Source organism: Armigeres subalbatus, chromosome 3 (genome assembly GCF_024139115.2).
Source record: "Armigeres subalbatus isolate Guangzhou_Male chromosome 3, GZ_Asu_2, whole genome shotgun sequence".
NCBI classification, from domain to species: Eukaryota; Metazoa; Arthropoda; class Insecta; order Diptera; family Culicidae; genus Armigeres; species Armigeres subalbatus.
The window spans coordinates 333,968,299-333,988,301 of NC_085141.1; the positions used below are offsets into that span (position 1 = coordinate 333,968,299).

At 39.2% G+C, this 20,003-nt stretch overlaps 2 protein-coding genes across 2 annotated transcripts; both read left to right on the plus strand.

Annotated features, from left to right (window-relative positions):
* Positions 1-591: 591 nt before the first annotated feature.
* Positions 592-1,869, plus strand: LOC134221290 (leucine-rich repeat transmembrane neuronal protein 1-like). The gene is made up of 2 exons (XM_062700491.1): positions 592-746; positions 822-1,869. Exons 1-2 carry the CDS (start codon positions 724-726, stop codon positions 1,747-1,749), a joined length of 951 nt encoding a protein of 316 aa, XP_062556475.1. The 5' UTR covers positions 592-723; the 3' UTR covers positions 1,750-1,869.
* An 8,634-nt stretch (positions 1,870-10,503) lies between these two features.
* Positions 10,504-18,019, plus strand: LOC134221291 (uncharacterized). Its single transcript, XM_062700492.1, has 8 exons — positions 10,504-10,520; positions 11,668-11,768; positions 11,881-12,077; positions 13,203-14,426; positions 15,689-15,743; positions 15,805-16,166; positions 17,183-17,373; positions 17,770-18,019. Exons 2-6 carry the CDS (start codon positions 11,669-11,671, stop codon positions 16,104-16,106), a joined length of 1,878 nt encoding a protein of 625 aa, XP_062556476.1. The 5' UTR covers positions 10,504-10,520; position 11,668; the 3' UTR covers positions 16,107-16,166; positions 17,183-17,373; positions 17,770-18,019.
* The last annotated feature ends 1,984 nt before the right edge of the window (positions 18,020-20,003 follow it).

Here is a 20,003-nt window from a genome sequence, read left to right on the forward strand (position 1 = left end):
CAATTTTTAAACATTTGAACTACTGTTGTGGAACTTGTTTAGCAGTTGGTTGGTATAAATAAAATCAGCAAATAGATACTACAAATTATGTGTAGTCTGCTCAAGAGCTTGTTACAAAATTATTCCGTCGTCTGGATTTGAACTTGCCTAAATTCTGAAAGGAGGCAAAATGTGTTTATGAATTGAAATGACCACCGTAAATAAAATTATGCGATACGATTAGTGATATATATCAAAGTTTGTCGTTTGTTATCGAAAGGGTGGGGTTTAACTTATTGTGAGCCTAATTTAACGCAGGCCACGGTATTATGAATAAATGTATCTAAGTATTTAATATGAATAAACAGGAAAGCAACATCACCGCTTTGCGGATAAATCCTTTTGATTAGCCACCGCTATGAATTAGATAGGTGTTTAAATATTCGGTTGCTCCAAAATCTAAAAATAATATTTGATTGAACCTAAACTGCATACTTTCTTTAACCCTGTGAATAATTCGCAAAACGAGATTTCATTGTTCGTATTACACACCAGTTAGAATTTATGCACTCCTCTATTGTTAACTAATTGTATTACTTAATGCATGCCAGCCCACCAATACGGCCGCGCGATGCACTCTCCGGTCATCAATTCCAGTGTCGTGTGCTGTGATGTCTAGTTTTTTTTTCAAGGCTAGAGCAATGATCCTCTGCCCAGTCATTATTCTGCCGTCGTCGCTCGAAGATGGACCGTTTTAGCTGGATCTCGTGAGTACATTCCACACCACATTGCTTGATTGTCGCGAATAGATTATCCTAATCAAACTGTTTGTAAACTTGAAGCTTGTGCCTCGCGTTGATGTTCGCGTGTACGTCGCATCGTACGTTCGCCAAAAATATAACCTGTTGGGAGCTGCCCTGTCGCCAGAATAGATACCACTTTGATTGTTGCATCCGAAATTTGGAGATTGATGATGGGACTACGATAGAGAGTGCCAATTTCGCCAAGCAACAGTACATCCTGTTGGAGGACAGCAACATCTACACGGTGTCCCCGCAGTTATTCCAACTGATGACGGATGCTAAGATGCTGGAAATTACCGGAGGGTTCGTCCCGTGGGTTTATTTGAGACCGTCGTTAACCATGCTCACAATTACCGACAGTCAAACGAAGCAGATTTTCATCGATCCGGAGCAGAAAAAGTATCGACTGATTTGGCTGGAAGTTCGAAACATTACCATGAAAGAACTCCCGCAAAATCTGAACCAACTACGAGACCTGGAGCACATCGGTTTGGTTGACTCCGGGTTGGAATTTCTGCTAATGGATCAATTCGACGGTTTGAACAAGCTGGAAGAGCTCAATCTCTCCGGGAATAACATCGCACGAATTTACATTAACTTCCCGATGAGAATGCCATCCCTTCGGTGTCTTCAGTTGAACGACAACCAGCTGACCGCGATAGACCTCAGCTATTGGCACATGCCCGAGTTGACGTCGTTCGACCTTTCCTCGAATCAGCTCAAGTACATGGCGCACTACAATAGCAATCAGTTTGAAAAGCTGTGCGCCATCAAAGCGGAGCGGAACAAATGGAACTGTAAGTGGCTGGAGGAATTTTTGCACGCGTGCTTCCACTTCAAGGGTTACGGGTTTAGCGAACGGCAGGTCGAATGCGACGAGGATCTGGAATGGCGGGAAAATTGCTGCTACGGAAATGAAACCGACGATGGTTATTTGGAGTACCTGAGGGAGATACAACTAATTTGACGGTGGGAGCAATGCTGAAATAGGTGTGATCAAATGTTTTTGGTTCTTAAAATTGTAAAAGTGTTCATTTTTGGCTTCTAAATATTGTAGGGATAGTGTAATAAATACAGACAGAATCTGTTTTACTCAATTTTCTATATTTGAACCTTTTTAATGTGAGAAGGCACAACCTGGCACAACTATTCCTAAAATTTGAATAAAGCTCAATAAGACCGGCATCAAACCACACAACAGATACATTTCGGCTTCGCAGCTGCGAGGTATCTAACAATATAATTACCATTTTATGTATTCGTATATCATAAGGATAAGTCCAGCGAAGTCGATGGAGTTTTCATTCAACCCTAAAATAACCAGATACATTTTGTTTCAGCGCACTCACTCTTGCTCATTAGTCCTTACCGACGTAAAAGATTTCCATCCTGGGCGGCTGCTCGCTTTAGCCTTGACCTGGGCCTAGGTGCGATTCCTGTCGACTTCCTTTATTTCTTTTTTGGGGCTACGTCGCCACGAGGCGCTTGATCTGCCGCTGCTACTATGTCCTGCCGGATTCCAGTCCAGCGCTCGCTTACAGATTTCGTCTCCGCTCTTTCGTAGCGTGTGGCCGACCCATACCTATTTACGCTCTCGAATTTCTATTGATACCGGTTTTTGATGTCATCATCGATGGAGCTCAGCACACCAAGTCTCACTAGCGTATAACAACACAGATTTCACGTTAGAGTTATATATTCGAAATTTAATGCGTTGTCTAATTTGATTGGATCTCCATATACAGTGAACTCTCCCTTACTCGATATTGAAGGGACCATCGAGTTAGGGAGGTATTGAGACAGAGAACACATTTATATTTGGTCTAATACCGTTTAGCCGAGTAGTTAAAATTTGTTTTCTTAATAAGTGAAGTGAGAAATGAGCTGTTCGACGTACATAGTGAATCGCGAGAACTGAGATGTGAGAAATGAGATTTTTTAAATAAGTTCAGAATAGTGAGAAGTGAATTCTAAAAACGAAAGTGAGTATTGAGTAGTGAGATGTGTGCAGTAACAGTGTGAGTAGTGTTAAGTGAGAAGTGAGAAGTCAGTGGTGAAAAGTGAGAAGTGATAGTTGCGTAGTGATAAATGATGATAATAATAAGTGAGAAGTGGGTGGAGAGATATAAGACAAAAAGAAGGTAGAAAAAAAGAAAGAAGGAAAGATAATCTTGCTTTTACTTCTCGTTCCCCGGTCACACTTTTTCCTACTGCCTCCTCACAACTCATTGCTCACTTCTCGTTTCTCACTTCTCACTACTAACTTCTTACTTTTCTCTTCACACATCTCGTTTCTCTACCTCCCTCTTCCCACTACTCTCTTCTCTCTTCAAACTTCTCACTTCTCACTTCAAACATAACACTTTTTATATCGCACTTTTCACTTTTCAGATGCTCCATAGTAAAAGGCTGCCAGAGTAACTTTCGGTTTGGCACACGGACAATCGCTCCCACCAATACCATGATCTCGTTGATTTGTAACTACCAATGACGCCCATGCGTCTGTGGCATGGACGTCCGTACGTCCCGAGCCAGCTCACCTCTTCAATGTCTCAGGGTCGGCACAACGTGCTGGGGAAAACTCACCTTTTCACTTAAAATGTCTCAACCTGTAACTGTTTCTTTTAGTGAATGCGAGAAATCAATAGGAAAAGCTAATTATAATCGCCACATCAGTTAAATTTGTATTCATTTTCCTTTCACTGTCTTATAATTTGGAAAGCCTAATTGGGTCTCTGCTCGAGTTACCTTCAATTCTCGAATTCCGTTTGGTGCAGGCCGTATATAACGTTTGGCCGCGGTCGTATGTTGACGGACGATTTGTTCAGCGCATCTGGGAGCGGAATCACATCACTGCACTGATCACTGCAGTAATTTAGAGGAATTATCTAGCTCACAATCGCGACACCTTGTCTTCCCGGTGGCTTAACTACACGGACAGTTCTTCGTATCGTCTTAACTTTTGCAACACCGGAGGACGACCTCTAAACACTAACTGGCAACGTTGGCAGTAAGGAGGTCCAGTTCGCCACCCAGTGGCCACTAAGAGTTTTCACTTTCAACGCGAGCCAGATTTAAGCAAGACTATGCTTTAAATTGTCTATTTGAGAATCTATTGAAAGGGTGATAAAATCACTTAGGATAAACTCACTGTCCGTCACGAATCATTTTCATTTTTCATTTATTTAGTCTACATCTAAACAGATAACACTGAATCAACAATTTGACGCCACAATACACGGTCTGCCCATCTCGCTCGCTGCGTTCCACGTCGTCTCGTACCTGCCGGGTCGGAAGCAAACACCATCTTTGCAGGGTTGCTGTCCGGCATTCTTGCAACATGTCCTGCCCATCGTACCCTTCCGGCTTTAGCTACCTTCTGGATACTGGGTTCGCCGTAGAGCTGGGCAAGCTCGTGGTTCATTCTTCGCCGCCACACACCGTCTTCTTGCACACCGCCAAAGATGGTCCTAAGCACCCGTCTCTCGAATACTCCGAGTGCTTGCAAGTCCTCCTCGAGCATTGTCCATGTTTCATGTCCGTAGAGGACAACCGGTCTTATTAGCGTCTTGTACATGACACATTTGGTGCGGTGGCGAATCTTTTTCGACCGCAGTTTCTTCTGGAGCCCGTAGTAGGCCCGACTTCCACAGATGATGCGCCTTCGTATTTCACGACTGACATTGTTATCAGCCGTTAGCAAGGATCAGAAGTAGACGAATTCCTCGACCACCTCGAAGATATCCCCGTCTATCGTAACACTGCTTCCCAGGCGGGCCCTGTCGCGCTCTGTTCCGCCCACAAGCATGTACTTTGTTTTTGAGGCATTTCCCAGTCCAACTTTTGTTGCATCACGTTTCAGGCGGGTGTACAGTTCTGCCACTGTCATGTCATCCGCGAAGCAAATAAATTGACTGGATCTATTGAAAATCGTACCCCGGCTGTTACACCCGGCTCTCCGCATGACACCTTCTAGCGCAATGTTGAACAACAGGCACGAAAGTCCATCACCTTGTCTTAGTCCCCGGCGCGATTCGAACGAACTGGAGTGTTCGCCCGAAATCTTCACACAGTTTTGCACACCATCCACCGTTGCTTTGATCAGTCTGGTAAGCTTCCCAGCGAAGCTGTTCTCGTCCATAATTTTCCATAGCTCTACGCGGTCTATATTGTCGTATACCACGTTGAAATCAATGGACAGATGATGCGTTGGGACCTAGTATTCACGGCATTTTTGAAGGAATTGCCGTACAGTAAAGATCTGGTCCGTTGTCGAGCGGCCGTCAGCGAAGCCGGCTTGATAACTTCCCACGAACTCATTCACTATTGGTGACAGACTACGGAACAGGATCGGGGATATCACTTTGTAGGCGGCATTAAGGATGGTGATCGTTCGAAAGTTCTCACACTCCATCAATCAGAACGTGGTCGATTTGTGATTCTGTCTGCAGTGGTGATCTCCAGGTGTACCGATACGGGAGGCTGTGTTGGAAGTAGGTGCTGCGAATGGCCATATTCTTGGAGGCGGCAAAATCAACTAGTCGTAGGCCGTTTTCGTTCGTCAGCCGGTGAGTGCTGAACTTTCCAATAGTCGGTCTAAACTCCTCCTCTTGGCCAACCTGAGCGTTCAAATCTCCTATGATGATTTTGACGTCGTGGTTTGGGCAGATGTCGTACTCACGTTCCAGCTGCGCGTAGAATGCGTCCTTATCATCATCAGTGCTTCCGGAGTGTGGGCTATGGACGTTGATTATGCTGAAGTTGAAGAACCAGCCTTTGATCCTCAACCTGCACATTCTTTCATTGATCGGCCACCACCCGATCACGCGCCTTTGCATATCGCCCATCAATATGAAAGCTGTTCCCAGCTCGTGTGTGTTGCCGCAGCTCTGGTAGATGGTATGATTACCTCTAAACGTTCGCACCATTGATCCCTTCCAACAAACCTCCTGCAGCGCTACGATGCCGAATCCACGGTCCTTGAGCACATCGGCGAGTATGCGTGGGCTCCCGATGAAGTTGAGAGATTTGCAGTTCCACGAACCGAGTTTCCAATCGCTAGTCCCTTTTCGTCGCAGTGGTCTTCGCCGATGGTTCCGGTCCGTACTCTCTTGTTGATTGTTCGTTGCTTAAGATTTTTTAAAGGCTGGCTTGCAGGGCCTGACACCAAACCCCCTAAATTTCCGGTGGACCATGGTGCACAGTTTCACTTAGAGTCCCTCGCTGGCACTCGGACGATGATCAGCCGCCCCTAACATGGAGAACAGACGCTGTTGTGAGCCGATCCTGACATGGAGAACAGACGCTCAATAAGATTTGCACCTCCGGAGAGGAGCAAACCCCCCCCCCTTCCCTGTCAGCATACGACCATAGTTCCCACCGGGGTTGGTTACCCGATCTTCCCTAAGGTTGCTCGTATCCCGGCCAGCACCGCGGGGAGGTAGGGATAGGAGTTGCTGGGTAAGAGGCTAAGGACCGCGAGATGGGGTCTATTTTATTCCTTCAGGTACGCGAAGTACCAATGGTACGCTTTACCCAGCATTTGCCTTTACCCAGCGCAGGAGGATCTATTGCAGGAATTACTGAAGTAACTTCTGGAGCAATTCCTGGAAGATCCTCAGATTTGTAATATGTTTTTGCCAAAGCAAGCGCCTAATGATATTTTACGTGTAATGCTACGTTTAGACAAGGCAAATGAATTGAGCAAGTCGCTTGAATCGCACGCGAATGGAACGTGTAAACATCTTAATTCAATTCACTTGAACGAAAAGAAAGTTGAACATGTTCAACTTTTGGCAAGTCAATTGAATTCAACTGAGTTGTTCAACTCACTTGCCCTGTCAAAACGTAGCATAATGCTACTTTTTGACAGGGCAAGTGAATTGAACAACTCAGTTCAATTCAATTGACTTGCCAAAAGTTGAACATGTTTAACTTTATTTTCGTTCAAGTGAATTGAATTGAGGTGTTTACACGTTCAATTCGCGTTCGATTCAAGTGACTTACCCAATTCACTTGCCTTGTCTAAACGTAGCATAAGTAATGCTACGTTTTGACAGGGCAAGTGAATTGAACAACTCAGTTAAATTCAATTGACTTGCCAAAAGTTGAACATGTTCAACTTTCTTTTCGTTCAAGTGAATTGAATTAAGGTGTTTACACGTTCAGTTCGCGTTCGATTCAAGCGACTTGCTCAATTCACTTGCCTTGTCTAAACGTAGCATAAACTGCTGAATTGTGAATAGCAAGTGAATTGAACAAGCCGCTCGCATTGAACACCAGGGGGAGAAGGCGGAGCACTGAATCCCTACCCCAACATGTGCGACATCTGGATTTGGTTCTAAACTGTAAACAACAGTATTAATTCTCTACCACCTATACCTGCTTGATTATAGGGACTCGAAAAAGAATTTATTTGCAGTAACTAACCGAATATAAACATGTTCACATTAACGATTGCGGTTCTGAGCTTCGATACAGAGTACACAAGCTTTGTTCTCCAGTGACAGGCGTATGAGGACCTTGTTGAACACACATTAAACATGTAAACACCTTTGTTCAACTAACTTGAATGACAAGAAAATTGAACATGTTCAACTTTTTGGCAAGTCTATTGAGTACATACAACTGAGTTGTTCAATTAACTTGCCCTGTCAAAACGTAGCAATGTAGCATAAAAGAACTGCGAGGAAATTCCAGTGGGAACCTATGGATCAATTCAAAGGGAAACTCCAAGGAGGAATTCTGAAAGAATTGCTGATGCAATCCAAGTAGCAACTCCTGCATCAATTTTAGATAGAACTCCTGGAGAAATTCCAGTGAAAGCAATTTTAGCAAGAAGTTTAGAAGCAATTCCAGAAGAAACTTCTGAAGCAATTTCTGGGGGACTTCTGCAGCATTTTCAGAAGAAACTCGTGGAACGATTCCAGTACTGCCTGGAGGAATTTCAGAAGGAACTTCTGGAATAATCTTTATTCAGAGAAAGCTTGTAGCATAGACAACTTGTGACCTCAACAGGCAGTACATATTCACATTTACGCTCAAGAAATCAATTATAAATTTAATTTACTTTCCAGATGGATATAATATGCGAGTTTTGTGGTGCAAAATTTGGCCATGTAACAACTTACCAGAGACACATGCGCATTCACAGATTCAACACACATTTCTCTTGTGGTCTCCATGGTTGTAACATAAATTTTAAAAAATATTCGGCTTTCATATCACATCTGGGACGATCACACATACATATAGCTGGTCATGAAAACTCGGAATATAAGTGTACTGCATTTGGATGTTTATTTTCACATGACAGTTTCCTTGTTCTGACTAAGCATCTTAAAGATCATTTGAAAGCAGGTATTCCTGTGTACTGCCCTCTGAAGTGTAGGGAAAAATCGTTTGAAACAGCTAATGCTCTTAAAATACATAATATCTATTATCATAAGCAATTAGAAAAGAAACTTGATACTGTTGACGATAATGAACAACCCAGCCCAACAAACTCTGTAGAAATGGAATATCAACCCGAGCCGACGGATTTCGAAGTAAATCAGCACACCTTAAATGCAGCAAATTCTCTAGGAACTTTATTTTTAAAGTTATTATCCAAACATCACACCGCGGGTGCGGCTGTCCAAGAAGTTGTTGACGCTATGGCAGAACTATCATCATGTCAAGAAGAAATAAATCGTCATAAGATTTCGAAACTTGCTGGCAAATTCGAACTATCGGAATATGAAGCCAATGAAATATTCCATGACTTAGGGTCAGATAATGTTGGAACTGTATTATTTGATAAAGAGAACGGTATATTTCGATCTGAACATATGCGAAGAAAATATTTCAACAATAACTTCAGCTACGTGGAACCAGTGCAAATAGAGATATCACCTGATAGCAACCGTTATATTTATTATGTCCCTGTTGCAAAAACATTGAAATCACTATTATGCGGAGGATTCGGTTTGTCTCAGTCACTTTTACCACACATAAGAAAATCGACGGTTTCATGACGAACTATACAGATGGTCTCCGATTTTCCAGCAATACATTTTACCAACAACCTAAAACAATACATATATTTCTTTACCAAGATGGTTTTGGAACTGTGAATCCTTTGGGTGATGCTAAGACACGTCATAAGCTAGTAGGAGTATACTACACCGTCGGCAACATGCATCCAGTATTGAGGGCTACAACAGAAAACAACTTCTTAGCTTTGCTGTGTTACGAGAAAGATCTGAAATTCTACGGAGTTGATTCCATATTCAAAACTCTTATCGATGATTTTAAAACATTAGAAACTGAAGGTCTTAAGGTAGACATTGATGGAACAGAAGTATTGATTTATGGGACTATTTTTGCTTTGCTAGGAGATAATCTAGGTATGTATTAGCATAGAAGTAACAGACTAGATGAAAATTATCGCTGTCGTAATTCTTTAGGTACACATCAAATTGCTGGATTGGTCGAAAATTTCTCAACTCAACAATATTTTTCGCGGTATTGCTACACTACTCTTCAAGAGTTTCGTCGTGCTCCTCTGAAAAGCTGCAAAATGAGGCGCCAAGTTGCATATGAAAAGATTTACAAGACTGTTTGAGTGGTGGAAAACCAATTAAAGGTGTTAAACAGAAAACAATATTCAATGAACTACAGCATTTTCAGCTTTTTGAGTACGGTATGCCACCTTGCTTGGCGCACGACTTATTCCTTGGATGTTTCAATCATGATATTATGCTAATACTACGTCGATTCGTCAAGAATAAGTTGGTTACGGAAAGATATCTCCAAAGTAGACTCAATTATCTGTTGAAGAAATTCGGCTTGAACTCTAAAATATGCCTTAATTTCAAGAAGAAATGTGTAACCAGCAAAGCCACAGATATATGGCACATGATACAAATAACTCCATTATTATTACTGAGGAACAAAAGGGTTCATAATGATCCTGCTTTTAAGCTTCTTATAATGTTGAAATCTATAACTGATTTAGTGACAGCTCCTTTGATCTCGGAGAGGCAAGTAGCAATGCTGAAACTTGAGACATGTCACTATTTGGAGATAAGATCATCACTTTTCATAACTCCTCTGCGGCCCAAACATCATTTTCTTGCACATTACCACCACCTTATACTTCACTATGGACCACTTTTACAGTATAGCACACTAAGCGGAGAACGAAAGCACTCATATTTTAAAACTGCGCTCAGACATGCGGGGAATTACAAAAATATACTAAAGTTATGCAGCGAGAAGCATCAGTATTGGCAAGCTTATCTAAGTATAAATAAACAAAGATTCAGTGAAAAAATTATCAACGAAGGCCACGTTCGTAACTGGGAAGATTTGGACGAAAACGAGAAACAAATGATAGAAATGTTTGAACATAATGGACAGAATTTCAAATACTCAAATGCAGTCAAATACATGGGAACTACTATTAAAACCGGATACTGCATGTTTATGGACCATGATGAGTTCGAAGAAACATTTAATATTATTTCAATAATTGGGATAATTTTCAATGAAGCTACCAACAATATTGCTGTGTACGGTGAAAAATTAAGCTTCACCTATCTGACCGAACTAGGAATCCCGATCATGAATGACAACTGTGTGCCAGAAATTGGCTTTGTGGGTTTGGATGAACTTCCAGATATTACACCTCTTAAAATGTACACCTATCAAGGAAAAACATATTTGTTTCATAAACATGCGATCCCTAGAAATTAGGTGAGTATATGTTATTTATCTTATGCATAAATCATATCATGTGATATGAATATAAAGCATGGAATTCATAATGAAGACAAATTGATTGATTGATTGATTCTTACTACGTTCAGACTATGGGCTTGGAAACATGTTATTCAGTCCAAACTGTCCGTTTCATAATTTCATCTTAAACTTATATACCACATTATATGTACTTATAGTTGAAGTTAAGAAGCTGCAATAATATAATAGTGGACTCTCCATGAACCGTGGTCTATATGACTCGATATCGATGGTGCCATATTGAAAAACATTTTTTGGGTTACTGTGATGGCACCATCGGACAGTTTCACGACGATTTAATGTTGCTTATTTCGATATTTCTATTAATCGATGGTTTCTTCCATGGAGGGTCGACTGTATAAGTTATGAACCGTAACTAAGTGGTCAATTAAAATAACAATTACTTCGGATTCGATAATAAAAACGTAATATAAAACTAATATGGTGAAGGGGATGTTTTGATTTTTGGTTTCATCAACAGTGGACTGCGCTTCCTTTTGCTCAATACAAACAAACTTAGTAACAATATAACTTATAGATTTTATAGCCTATTCAGATGACGCTATTTATGATAATAAATATCATGCTAAAGAGTAACTTGATGGCATTTTCCATATATTCAATTTCCTTTTTCATATTGAACACGATAATTATTATAATAAATGGCATAATCTGAATAGGCTATTACATAGCAACTAAAAGCATGAATAATTATATTGTGATTCATAAAATTATAATAGTCTATCCAAATGACGAGCTTCCTCACTTGATAAAAATTATCTTGTCGAAGTTCGAATATTATATTTTCCCAAAAAAATATGTTGACAAACGCGAGATCAAACATCATTCTTATCAAGATACTATTTATCAAAAGATAAAGTTCGTAGTATGAGTTACGGCATGCTTACCGTTTTTGAGAGGTGTGTCGGTGCGCAATAGCCTGCCCAGAATACCTGCCGTTACCCTAGTTTTAGTTTAGTTTCGAATGCATATAGGTAAATAAAACACATTATATGTGTTGGAAGGCGTCTGATATTATGTGAATCGATTATGTCTAAAATCTAGCACACTGCTACTAAGCCACTCTCTATCTTGTTCACAGTATGAATACCACATCTGCGCGACTTATACGTATATGTGACGCCCAGAGGCGGAAATCGTTTGTAAAGTGTAAACCTACCATCATTACAGTTATAGAGAAAGGTAAAATCGTATCCAGACTACAAACTATATATCTCTTGATAAAGCTTGCTCTTCACGATACTTTGTATATATTTGTTTGAAATTATTTAATTATGAATTTTCATCCATTTAGGCCGGTCGCATTTTCAAAAGGATATAACTAGACTTGTCTTAGAAATAGACGGATCGATGATAGTCGAGGACGAGGTACTAGAGTTATTATCATCTGAGGGATACAACTTTATGCTGTTGACTAACTCCGAAAAGTGGACATCGAACGAAAGCAATACTTCTAATGACGAGAGCAGGACAACTCTGAATGCACAATTTGTAAGTAATATTTTCCAAAAGTTTGTGCACTCCTAAAAGGGTATTCAAACTATGCCATATTTTAAATCATGTGATAAAACGCATACATTTTATTCAACAGTTGACCAATAGTTGGTTTTGCATGTTATAATAAAAAATCCCATTTAATTATGGAAAAAAACGTCAGTACATTTAGGTTTTTTTAAATCTAATGAATTTTGTTTTTTCGTAATTCTTCACTTCTTGTGACACTGAACACACTGTGATACTTTTTACGCGGATTTTGAAATCTTGAATGGTTTTGTTTCCAAAATCGAATGACTTTGTTGCCAAAACTGAATGTCGCCAAAATCGAATGGGGTGTGTAGATTATTTATCGAAACGTTTGTTTTAAGTTTTTGTATACACGAAAGTTTGACACTATTAGGAATGAAGAATGTGAAAGAAAGTGAATTTTCGCACCAAAACTGGTTGAAACCTCTTTAAAACAAAACAATAATAATACTAATTTTAAGCTATTAGTTTTACGTTTTACTGTATGCTCGAATATATAGACCGTTCCGATAATTAAAAATACATAATAACATTCTAGGCCATATGTAACCATAAAACAGTAGATTACTTGAAATTTAAATGAAAATGTATTACCAGATCTCTGACTAATGCGAAAAGACAGACATTTTTATGCGTCTGTATTGAAAATAATATAGATCTAACAGTTATACGTTTTTTATAGGAAGTTTACCTAAAAAACACGTTTTAAAAATAACCCATTTTGTCCAAATAAAAAAACATTTGAGCAAAATCAAAGCATCATATTTTCCTAATATAAGAAAAAAATCGGAATTAATACATCACGTGAAAGAATGCTACGTTTTGACAGGGCAAGTGAATTGAACAACTCAGTTAAATTCAATTGACTTGCCAAAAGTTGAACATGTTTAACTTTCTTTTCGTTCAAGTGAATTGAATTAAGGTGTTTACACGTTCAGTTCGCGTTCGATTCAAGCGACTTGCTCAATTCACTTGCCTTGTCTAAACGTAGCATTATTGTGTATTTTTAATTATCGGAACGGTCTATATTTTTACCTACACAAGACGTCATTACCGAGCGACATATCATTAACGATAAGTTTTCGTTTCAAGACTCCGCAACACAATTCGATAATAGTACCAGCTGCTTCCATTATCAAAGAGGATTCATGCGAAACACTCCAATCCTGTGGATCGAATATTTTTCTAATGGAAGACCCTCTGGCCATACCGAGTACCTCTGGATTGACCAAACGAAAATCATCTTTGTATGGTGTTGAAGAAGTACCGGACAAACGCAAATCGATTACATCAGCAGATCAAATCATCATACGGAATCCGTCTATTGCTTCTTCGTGTGGAACAGCTGAAGTCACCAATAGTGTCTTTGATGACGAAATGCAATTATCGTTGCATGCAGGCGCATCAATTATTGTAGAAAACTCTCCTGCACAGGAGGAAAACTGCATTGCTATTACAAGCAAGGGTGCCGACCAGAAAGGAAAAACACTAATTCCACCAACACAAGAACCTGGACTATCGGCAGCGATGAAGTTTTCAAGCTTTGAAATAAATTGGAAACAAATTCCAAACGACGTTATGGATCAACTGAAAGGGCGTCAACCTGACGCTGGTTACAAAGGAATTTCTCAAACGAACTACAACAGATTCGTGGATCATGTTATTGCACAAATCAGGATAATATGCACAAAAATTCCCTTCAATCTCATAAATAAAGTTGCTTTGACTATCACTCAAAAATATCCGACCCTACGAGACTGTGACGATGATGGTAACGTAATCGGTGATGGTTCTAATAGCTTGGCTGATAAGCTCCGAAACCACAAATCGTATTTGAACAGAGCCTATAGATCTGAACACCAAGTTGCAAGTAAAAAACATTGTTTCAAACGTCAATGCAAGGTAGGAGTGAGGGTTGAATATTACAAAAACAGTAAGAAACATTGCAACAAAGAGCATTTGCTTCTTCTTACAAGAATGGATACGTATACATCACTATTGGATGAACATGTTTTAAGCAGCACAGAAGGGTTTGTTCGCTATAAGAACAGTTGCATTACATTGACAGCACTGCATAAAGAGCTTCCAGCAATTCGAAGGAATGAATTGTTAAACTTCCACTTCCAAAAAGCCACAGGCTGTAATGCTGACATATTCAGTACCAACTATAAAGAAAAAAAAACGAAGCTCATTGAAGTGTCCAAACTATTTAAAAAACCCCTACACATACTTACGAATGCGAACGACTTGGACGTGATTGAAGGTGTAGCTAAGTTATTGAATGAAAGCACGACATCACTGATCCACACAGTTGAGGTAAGATATTTGTCAACGGCTGCGTTTCGTTTCCCGAATTAAAATCACATCAAACTTAAAAGCGACAGTCCAAAAAAACAAATATTATCCGATCATAAGAATCTACACACTTAGCTTTTATTTCTGCAGCTGGGAAAAATTCTGCACAGCAAGACCATGCTGAGGGTGGCTGGGTTCGATTCCCGGTGCTGGTCTAGGCAATTTTCGGATTGGAAATTGTCTCGACTTCCCTGGGCAGTAAAGTATCATCGTGCTAGCCTCATGATATACGAATGCAAAAATGGTAACCTGGCTTAGAAACCTCGCAGTTAATAACTGTAGAAGTGCTTAATGAACACTAAGCTGCGAGGGGGCTCTGTCCCAGTTTGTGGATGTAATGCCAATAAGAAGAAGAAGAAGAGTAGAAAACTACACGCAAAGGAATTACAATCAATAATAAGGAGCTGTCAAACCGTATGGACGCTTCCCTTCGCGTCTACTTTGACGGGCACCTAAGTGATTGATAATGTGCCAATACAGACAATTTGCAGAGAATCGATTTGCTTAGATTTTTGTTAATCATTCTCGCCGGGTTTTTATATTGAGGAATTCTGAAAAATATTTTTTAACCGAGAATTGGGTCCTAAAATGAAGAATCGATATTCGATTTTCTTTCGGGGAACGATTTACTGGTCAGTTTAAATAATCCTGGCGCGCGCATCGGATTTGCTCGAGTTTGACGTTTGCTCACTACCCCCATCTGGTTCATGATTTTCCCAACTTAGCGAAAACAATAGATGTCGTTAGTGTTTGACGACGATGAATTTGATGAGTGAATGTTCAATGTGTTATGTCTGTTTGTCTGTGGTTCTACATTCCTAGGGGCTTTGCATATACCACGTTGACAGGTTTTGATCAGTTTGTGATACCCCCTCCAGCGTCAATTGGTGATATAAAATTTTAAAAATGTGTATGAACCGTGGACATTATCCATACCCCTCCCTCCCCTAAGTAGTCCACGTGGTATATGGACAGCCTCTTACTGAAACTTGACTTGCTTCCCAACTCATCCTACAACTTAATCTTTTATTACAATTTCCACAGTTAATAATTGCAAGCCCTTTTGCTAATAGAATGTATGTATCTTACGTGGCAAGTACAATGGATAGAATAAATCCTAGACCGAGAATCGAACTCTCCTGTCGGCCACATAACGGATCGCCAGAAAAATAATAACATATATATTGTTTATTGACCAACATTTTTTGTTTTGTTTTCCGCAGGATATCAACGAGCAATTGCCTATGCGTGAAGAATTTCCATCAATTGTATCCGTTCGTAAGTACTTTTAAAGTCATTTCGTTTTTCTTTTTTTGTTAAAATGTCTTATTTTTTTTAGATCCCTGTGAAGAGGAAGAAGTGTTTTTCATTTTTGCAGAAAACACTTGTTTAACATCGGGTACTGACAATATTATTTCTGCGTTTCAACATCTGTTGGTTGTATACTTTGTGTACTTCTACAAATATCCGAAAGAAGTTTCGAAAATTCTGGAGTTTTTACAAATATTCCTCATGAAGGTGAACCCAGCGTATGGCTCAAGATCGAGTGCAACAATCGTCGGTGGACACCAACGCATGGTCTCTTCATTGATCGGAAAAATAACCAAAATGAATTGGCAGAAGATGGATGCAGATCATTAAATCGCCCCATATTTTTGATTTTGATATACATTTATATCAGGAAGAGTAAAAAACTTTTTTGTAAGTAATATTTTCGAATAGTATTCATCAAATCAATGTAACTACCATTTTTCTAATTATTTTCTTTAAAAAAGTTAAACTTCCCCAAGGATGTAGCCTATTATTTAAAACGAAGTTGACACAGCGCAACGAGTTAATCGGGCAGATAACTTCAAAATGCAGTTACTAAACAGTAGAATCATAAGTACTAGAACGCGAGTGGCGCTGTAGTCATTTAAATTATTTTGCTAAATTATGCTTCAACAAGCATCAATTGGCCATAATTTACCAAAGTACCGGTACTTTGGCTGCCAGGTCGAAGTACACTGGATTCTGTTTTTACACGATTTACATTTTCTCATTTTTTCACTCATCTTAAATGTTTAATGTATACTAATTATCATGTGATTTTTCTTTGATTTATTCTGGATTTTTTGAGAGATGTTGCGAAGAGTTTGGTGGCAAATTGAAGTCACACGATCAAAAATACAAGCGAAAAAAAATCGTGTTAAAACAAAATCCTGTGTAACCTAGATGTTAGTCACGCGAACAGGAATGACATTAGCAATCTTATACTTTTGAATCAACTTACTAAATATTGACGAGTAAGGCTAAACTTGAGTTAAATGAACTGTTACATCCTTGATTCAAATTGTCATTCGAGAATAATTTTAAAGCTTGATGCCCTGTAGCGATTTCGATCTTGCGATCACTTAAGTGCGATAGTAAGTAGTCTACTACTCTACATAAAATGGAATCATGCACACGTACTTACCTTAAGGCAGCGTCACCACGTCTGCTGATGAAATTGCTATATGGGGCAAGATGTCAAACTTTCAATTATGAGTGAACATCAGTGCTGCCTGTAATTGTATAACTATCTTATATGAATAGGAAATTATGCAAAGATGGAAAAACTATGCGATTACGGGCAGAGAATACTTCTTCTGTCAGTTCTACATCTCCAGATGTGGTTTCATCGTCTCGCATTTATGAAATGGAATAATTATATGCTAATAGACAGTGCTTTGTTGCAGCTATTTCGATGGGCCACTCGCCATAAGAAAAAGAATCCGACGATCTGATGATAGATGGATCGGACGTCATAGACGAAGACTCTATAATCAGCTGCCATTTAACTACCAGCAGTGTGATAACTACCGGAAGGCGCACAGAAGCTTGACATAAGTTTATCCAATCGGATAATTAACGTCAAACAGGAAGCGGGGTAAGTTATAACCAGATAGTGTAATACGAGCTATATCATAAAATATAGCTACAAAGTAGAAAGCACGAGAAAGGCAAACATAGCTAAGTTGGAATAATCGGGGTTTTTTCATCAAATATTAATCCTGTTGCTAGTCCAATTGTCACTTGTGGAATTAAATGGGATGGTACAAACTTGTCTTATGATAAGTGAAGACATTCCACTAAAAAGCTCAAAATAATTTTCTTAACAGTCCAATTGTGTCGTAAAAAAGCAGTCTTATTGATTAAGAGATTATTTTTTCCGGGTTTTGTGTTTAGTAAATATGTACTAATTAAATGCTGCCGAAGTCTACGTCGTCAATTTCGTGTTTTGCTGTTGCTCAAACTTTTATTAGTACTCTTCTCTATCCACCAGGAAGCATTCTGTTGCTGTACTTTGATGACGCATGCGAAAACAGAGGAATCTCGAAGCAGCAAATGATTGGACATCGGCCAGCAAACTTGCGTTGGAAGTACATGTCAAACATGGACAAAGGGAGTCAACCCTGTGCTACCGGAGGATCGTATACTCTTCAGACGTTCCACGTTTCCAGCCATTGACATTGACAATTAAACTAAACGCTTATTTAGAAATAATATTTTAACAGAACATTCAATTTGAAAAACATCCAGTTCATATAAAATGATAAATAAAATGTATTTTCATTAATTCTTTCTCTTTTCGTATGAAATTATCCGAGGAACATATTTTGAGGCTGGTATACATCGTTAATCTATTACATCGTATTTGTATACGTTTACTTTTTCACATCGCATCGGTTTACGTCTTTTCGGTTTACATCGTAGAAATTACATCGAATTAGAAGATCACACAGAATGCTCACGAGTACATCGTAGTATGCGATTTTCAACAATCGATGGATTCAACTGGTTGCAGCGATTTCGATGTAATATTCAACAACTTTTTTTACTGTGTATTTTAATTTCGCTGTCGAACTCGACGATGTATAAAATACTAATGGCGATTTAGCCAATGCCGACGCAATCAACGCAAGAAGTTGCATTACAATTCATTCTGATAGCGAATGAACTTCATGTTAGGGCAGAATCAAAACAATCATCATCCGATTACCGAATGATTTTTGGTTGGTGCAAACAACATCTTTGCATGGAATGACAGTACATCCAACAAACATGATGGGCATTGTACACTGTTCGGATGATTTTCTTTCGCTTTTAAGTGGGTGTGTCAGATGCACCAGGCGTATCATATGGTAAAGGGAGGAATCATATTTCAATAGCGCGGAATGCCAATTCAGTCGTTCGAAAGAGGATATTTTGGTTCAGTGTACGATCAATATGTAATTGATTGACATAATTCTCGCTTAACTTTTCAAAAGGTCCTAAGTAACATTTTTTTCATGAATTAATTTGAATAGCGCAATCAACAGACCAATATGAAAGATTTTGATTGCACTACTCAAATTAATTCATGAAAAAAATGTTACTTAGGTCCTTCTGAAAAGTTAAGCGAGAATTATTCATTAAATTTAGTGAATTATTCAATAAAAAATTGTAAACTTGAAAAATGTTGATACTCAGCTGATTTAAGAGCAGCTAGAAGACGAAAATAGGAAATCATAGATGACATTCCACAAAATCCAATTGGACACGCGAAATGATACTTTACCTGACGTCAAGCAAATGCGCAGGGTCTTCGGCCTTCAGTCGAGCAGCAAATTCGATCATGTTATTCGCAATATCATGTTATTCAAAGGTGTTATTCGGCTGTCAGAAATGTATGGGAATATTACCTTCGAAAAACATGTTATTGGCCGAATAACACCAAAGCGCGAATAACATGTTATTCAATCGTAGTGCGGATATAGTATTAGATATTTTTATGAAACATATTGATTTAGATTATTAATTTGGATGTTATATATCTAATTACAATGAAAACTAGATTTATTTACAATTGTCAGTTCCGCCCTTTTGAAATGTTGATGCCGAATTGATTTTTGAATCAGAAACAGGAGGTAAACAAAAATGAAAATGACAACTGTTGTCAAACTGACGTGATTTGAATTGAGGGGCTTCTCAATGGTCGAGTGATTGTAATAATTGTAATCCGTCACTCCCCAGGGGTATATAGTGGTGCCCGAAAAAATGGCCACCACTCCGTCTATGTATTCGTCAATGGTATAACACTATGGGTTTCCAGGCCATCTATCTAAAGTTCTGTTTTGGAGTAATACTTCCTACAGGCTCTCGGTTCAATTTTGTAGTACGAGAAAAGACAAAAACTCTGTTTACACTTTTATGTACTACGAACGATTCTGATGTTATTTTTTCTATTCAACAGATATCAGCGACGAGAGCTAAACATTGCTGAACGCCGTCTACAACGTACTCTCTCAAATTTTATGCCTTCGACTAATACCTATTGCAAGAGAGTTCGTGGGGCAGCATCAGGCGGGATTATGAGCGGACCAGACCAGGTGTACGCAAGATATCGCAGAAATGCCATGAATACAATGTACCCACGCATCATCTATTCATCGACTTCAAAGCTGATGTGCATAGTTCGAGTTCCGGGGGCATTCTCGAGTCCCTTTGAAACGCGCAAGATGATGGTCTTTCGTGCCT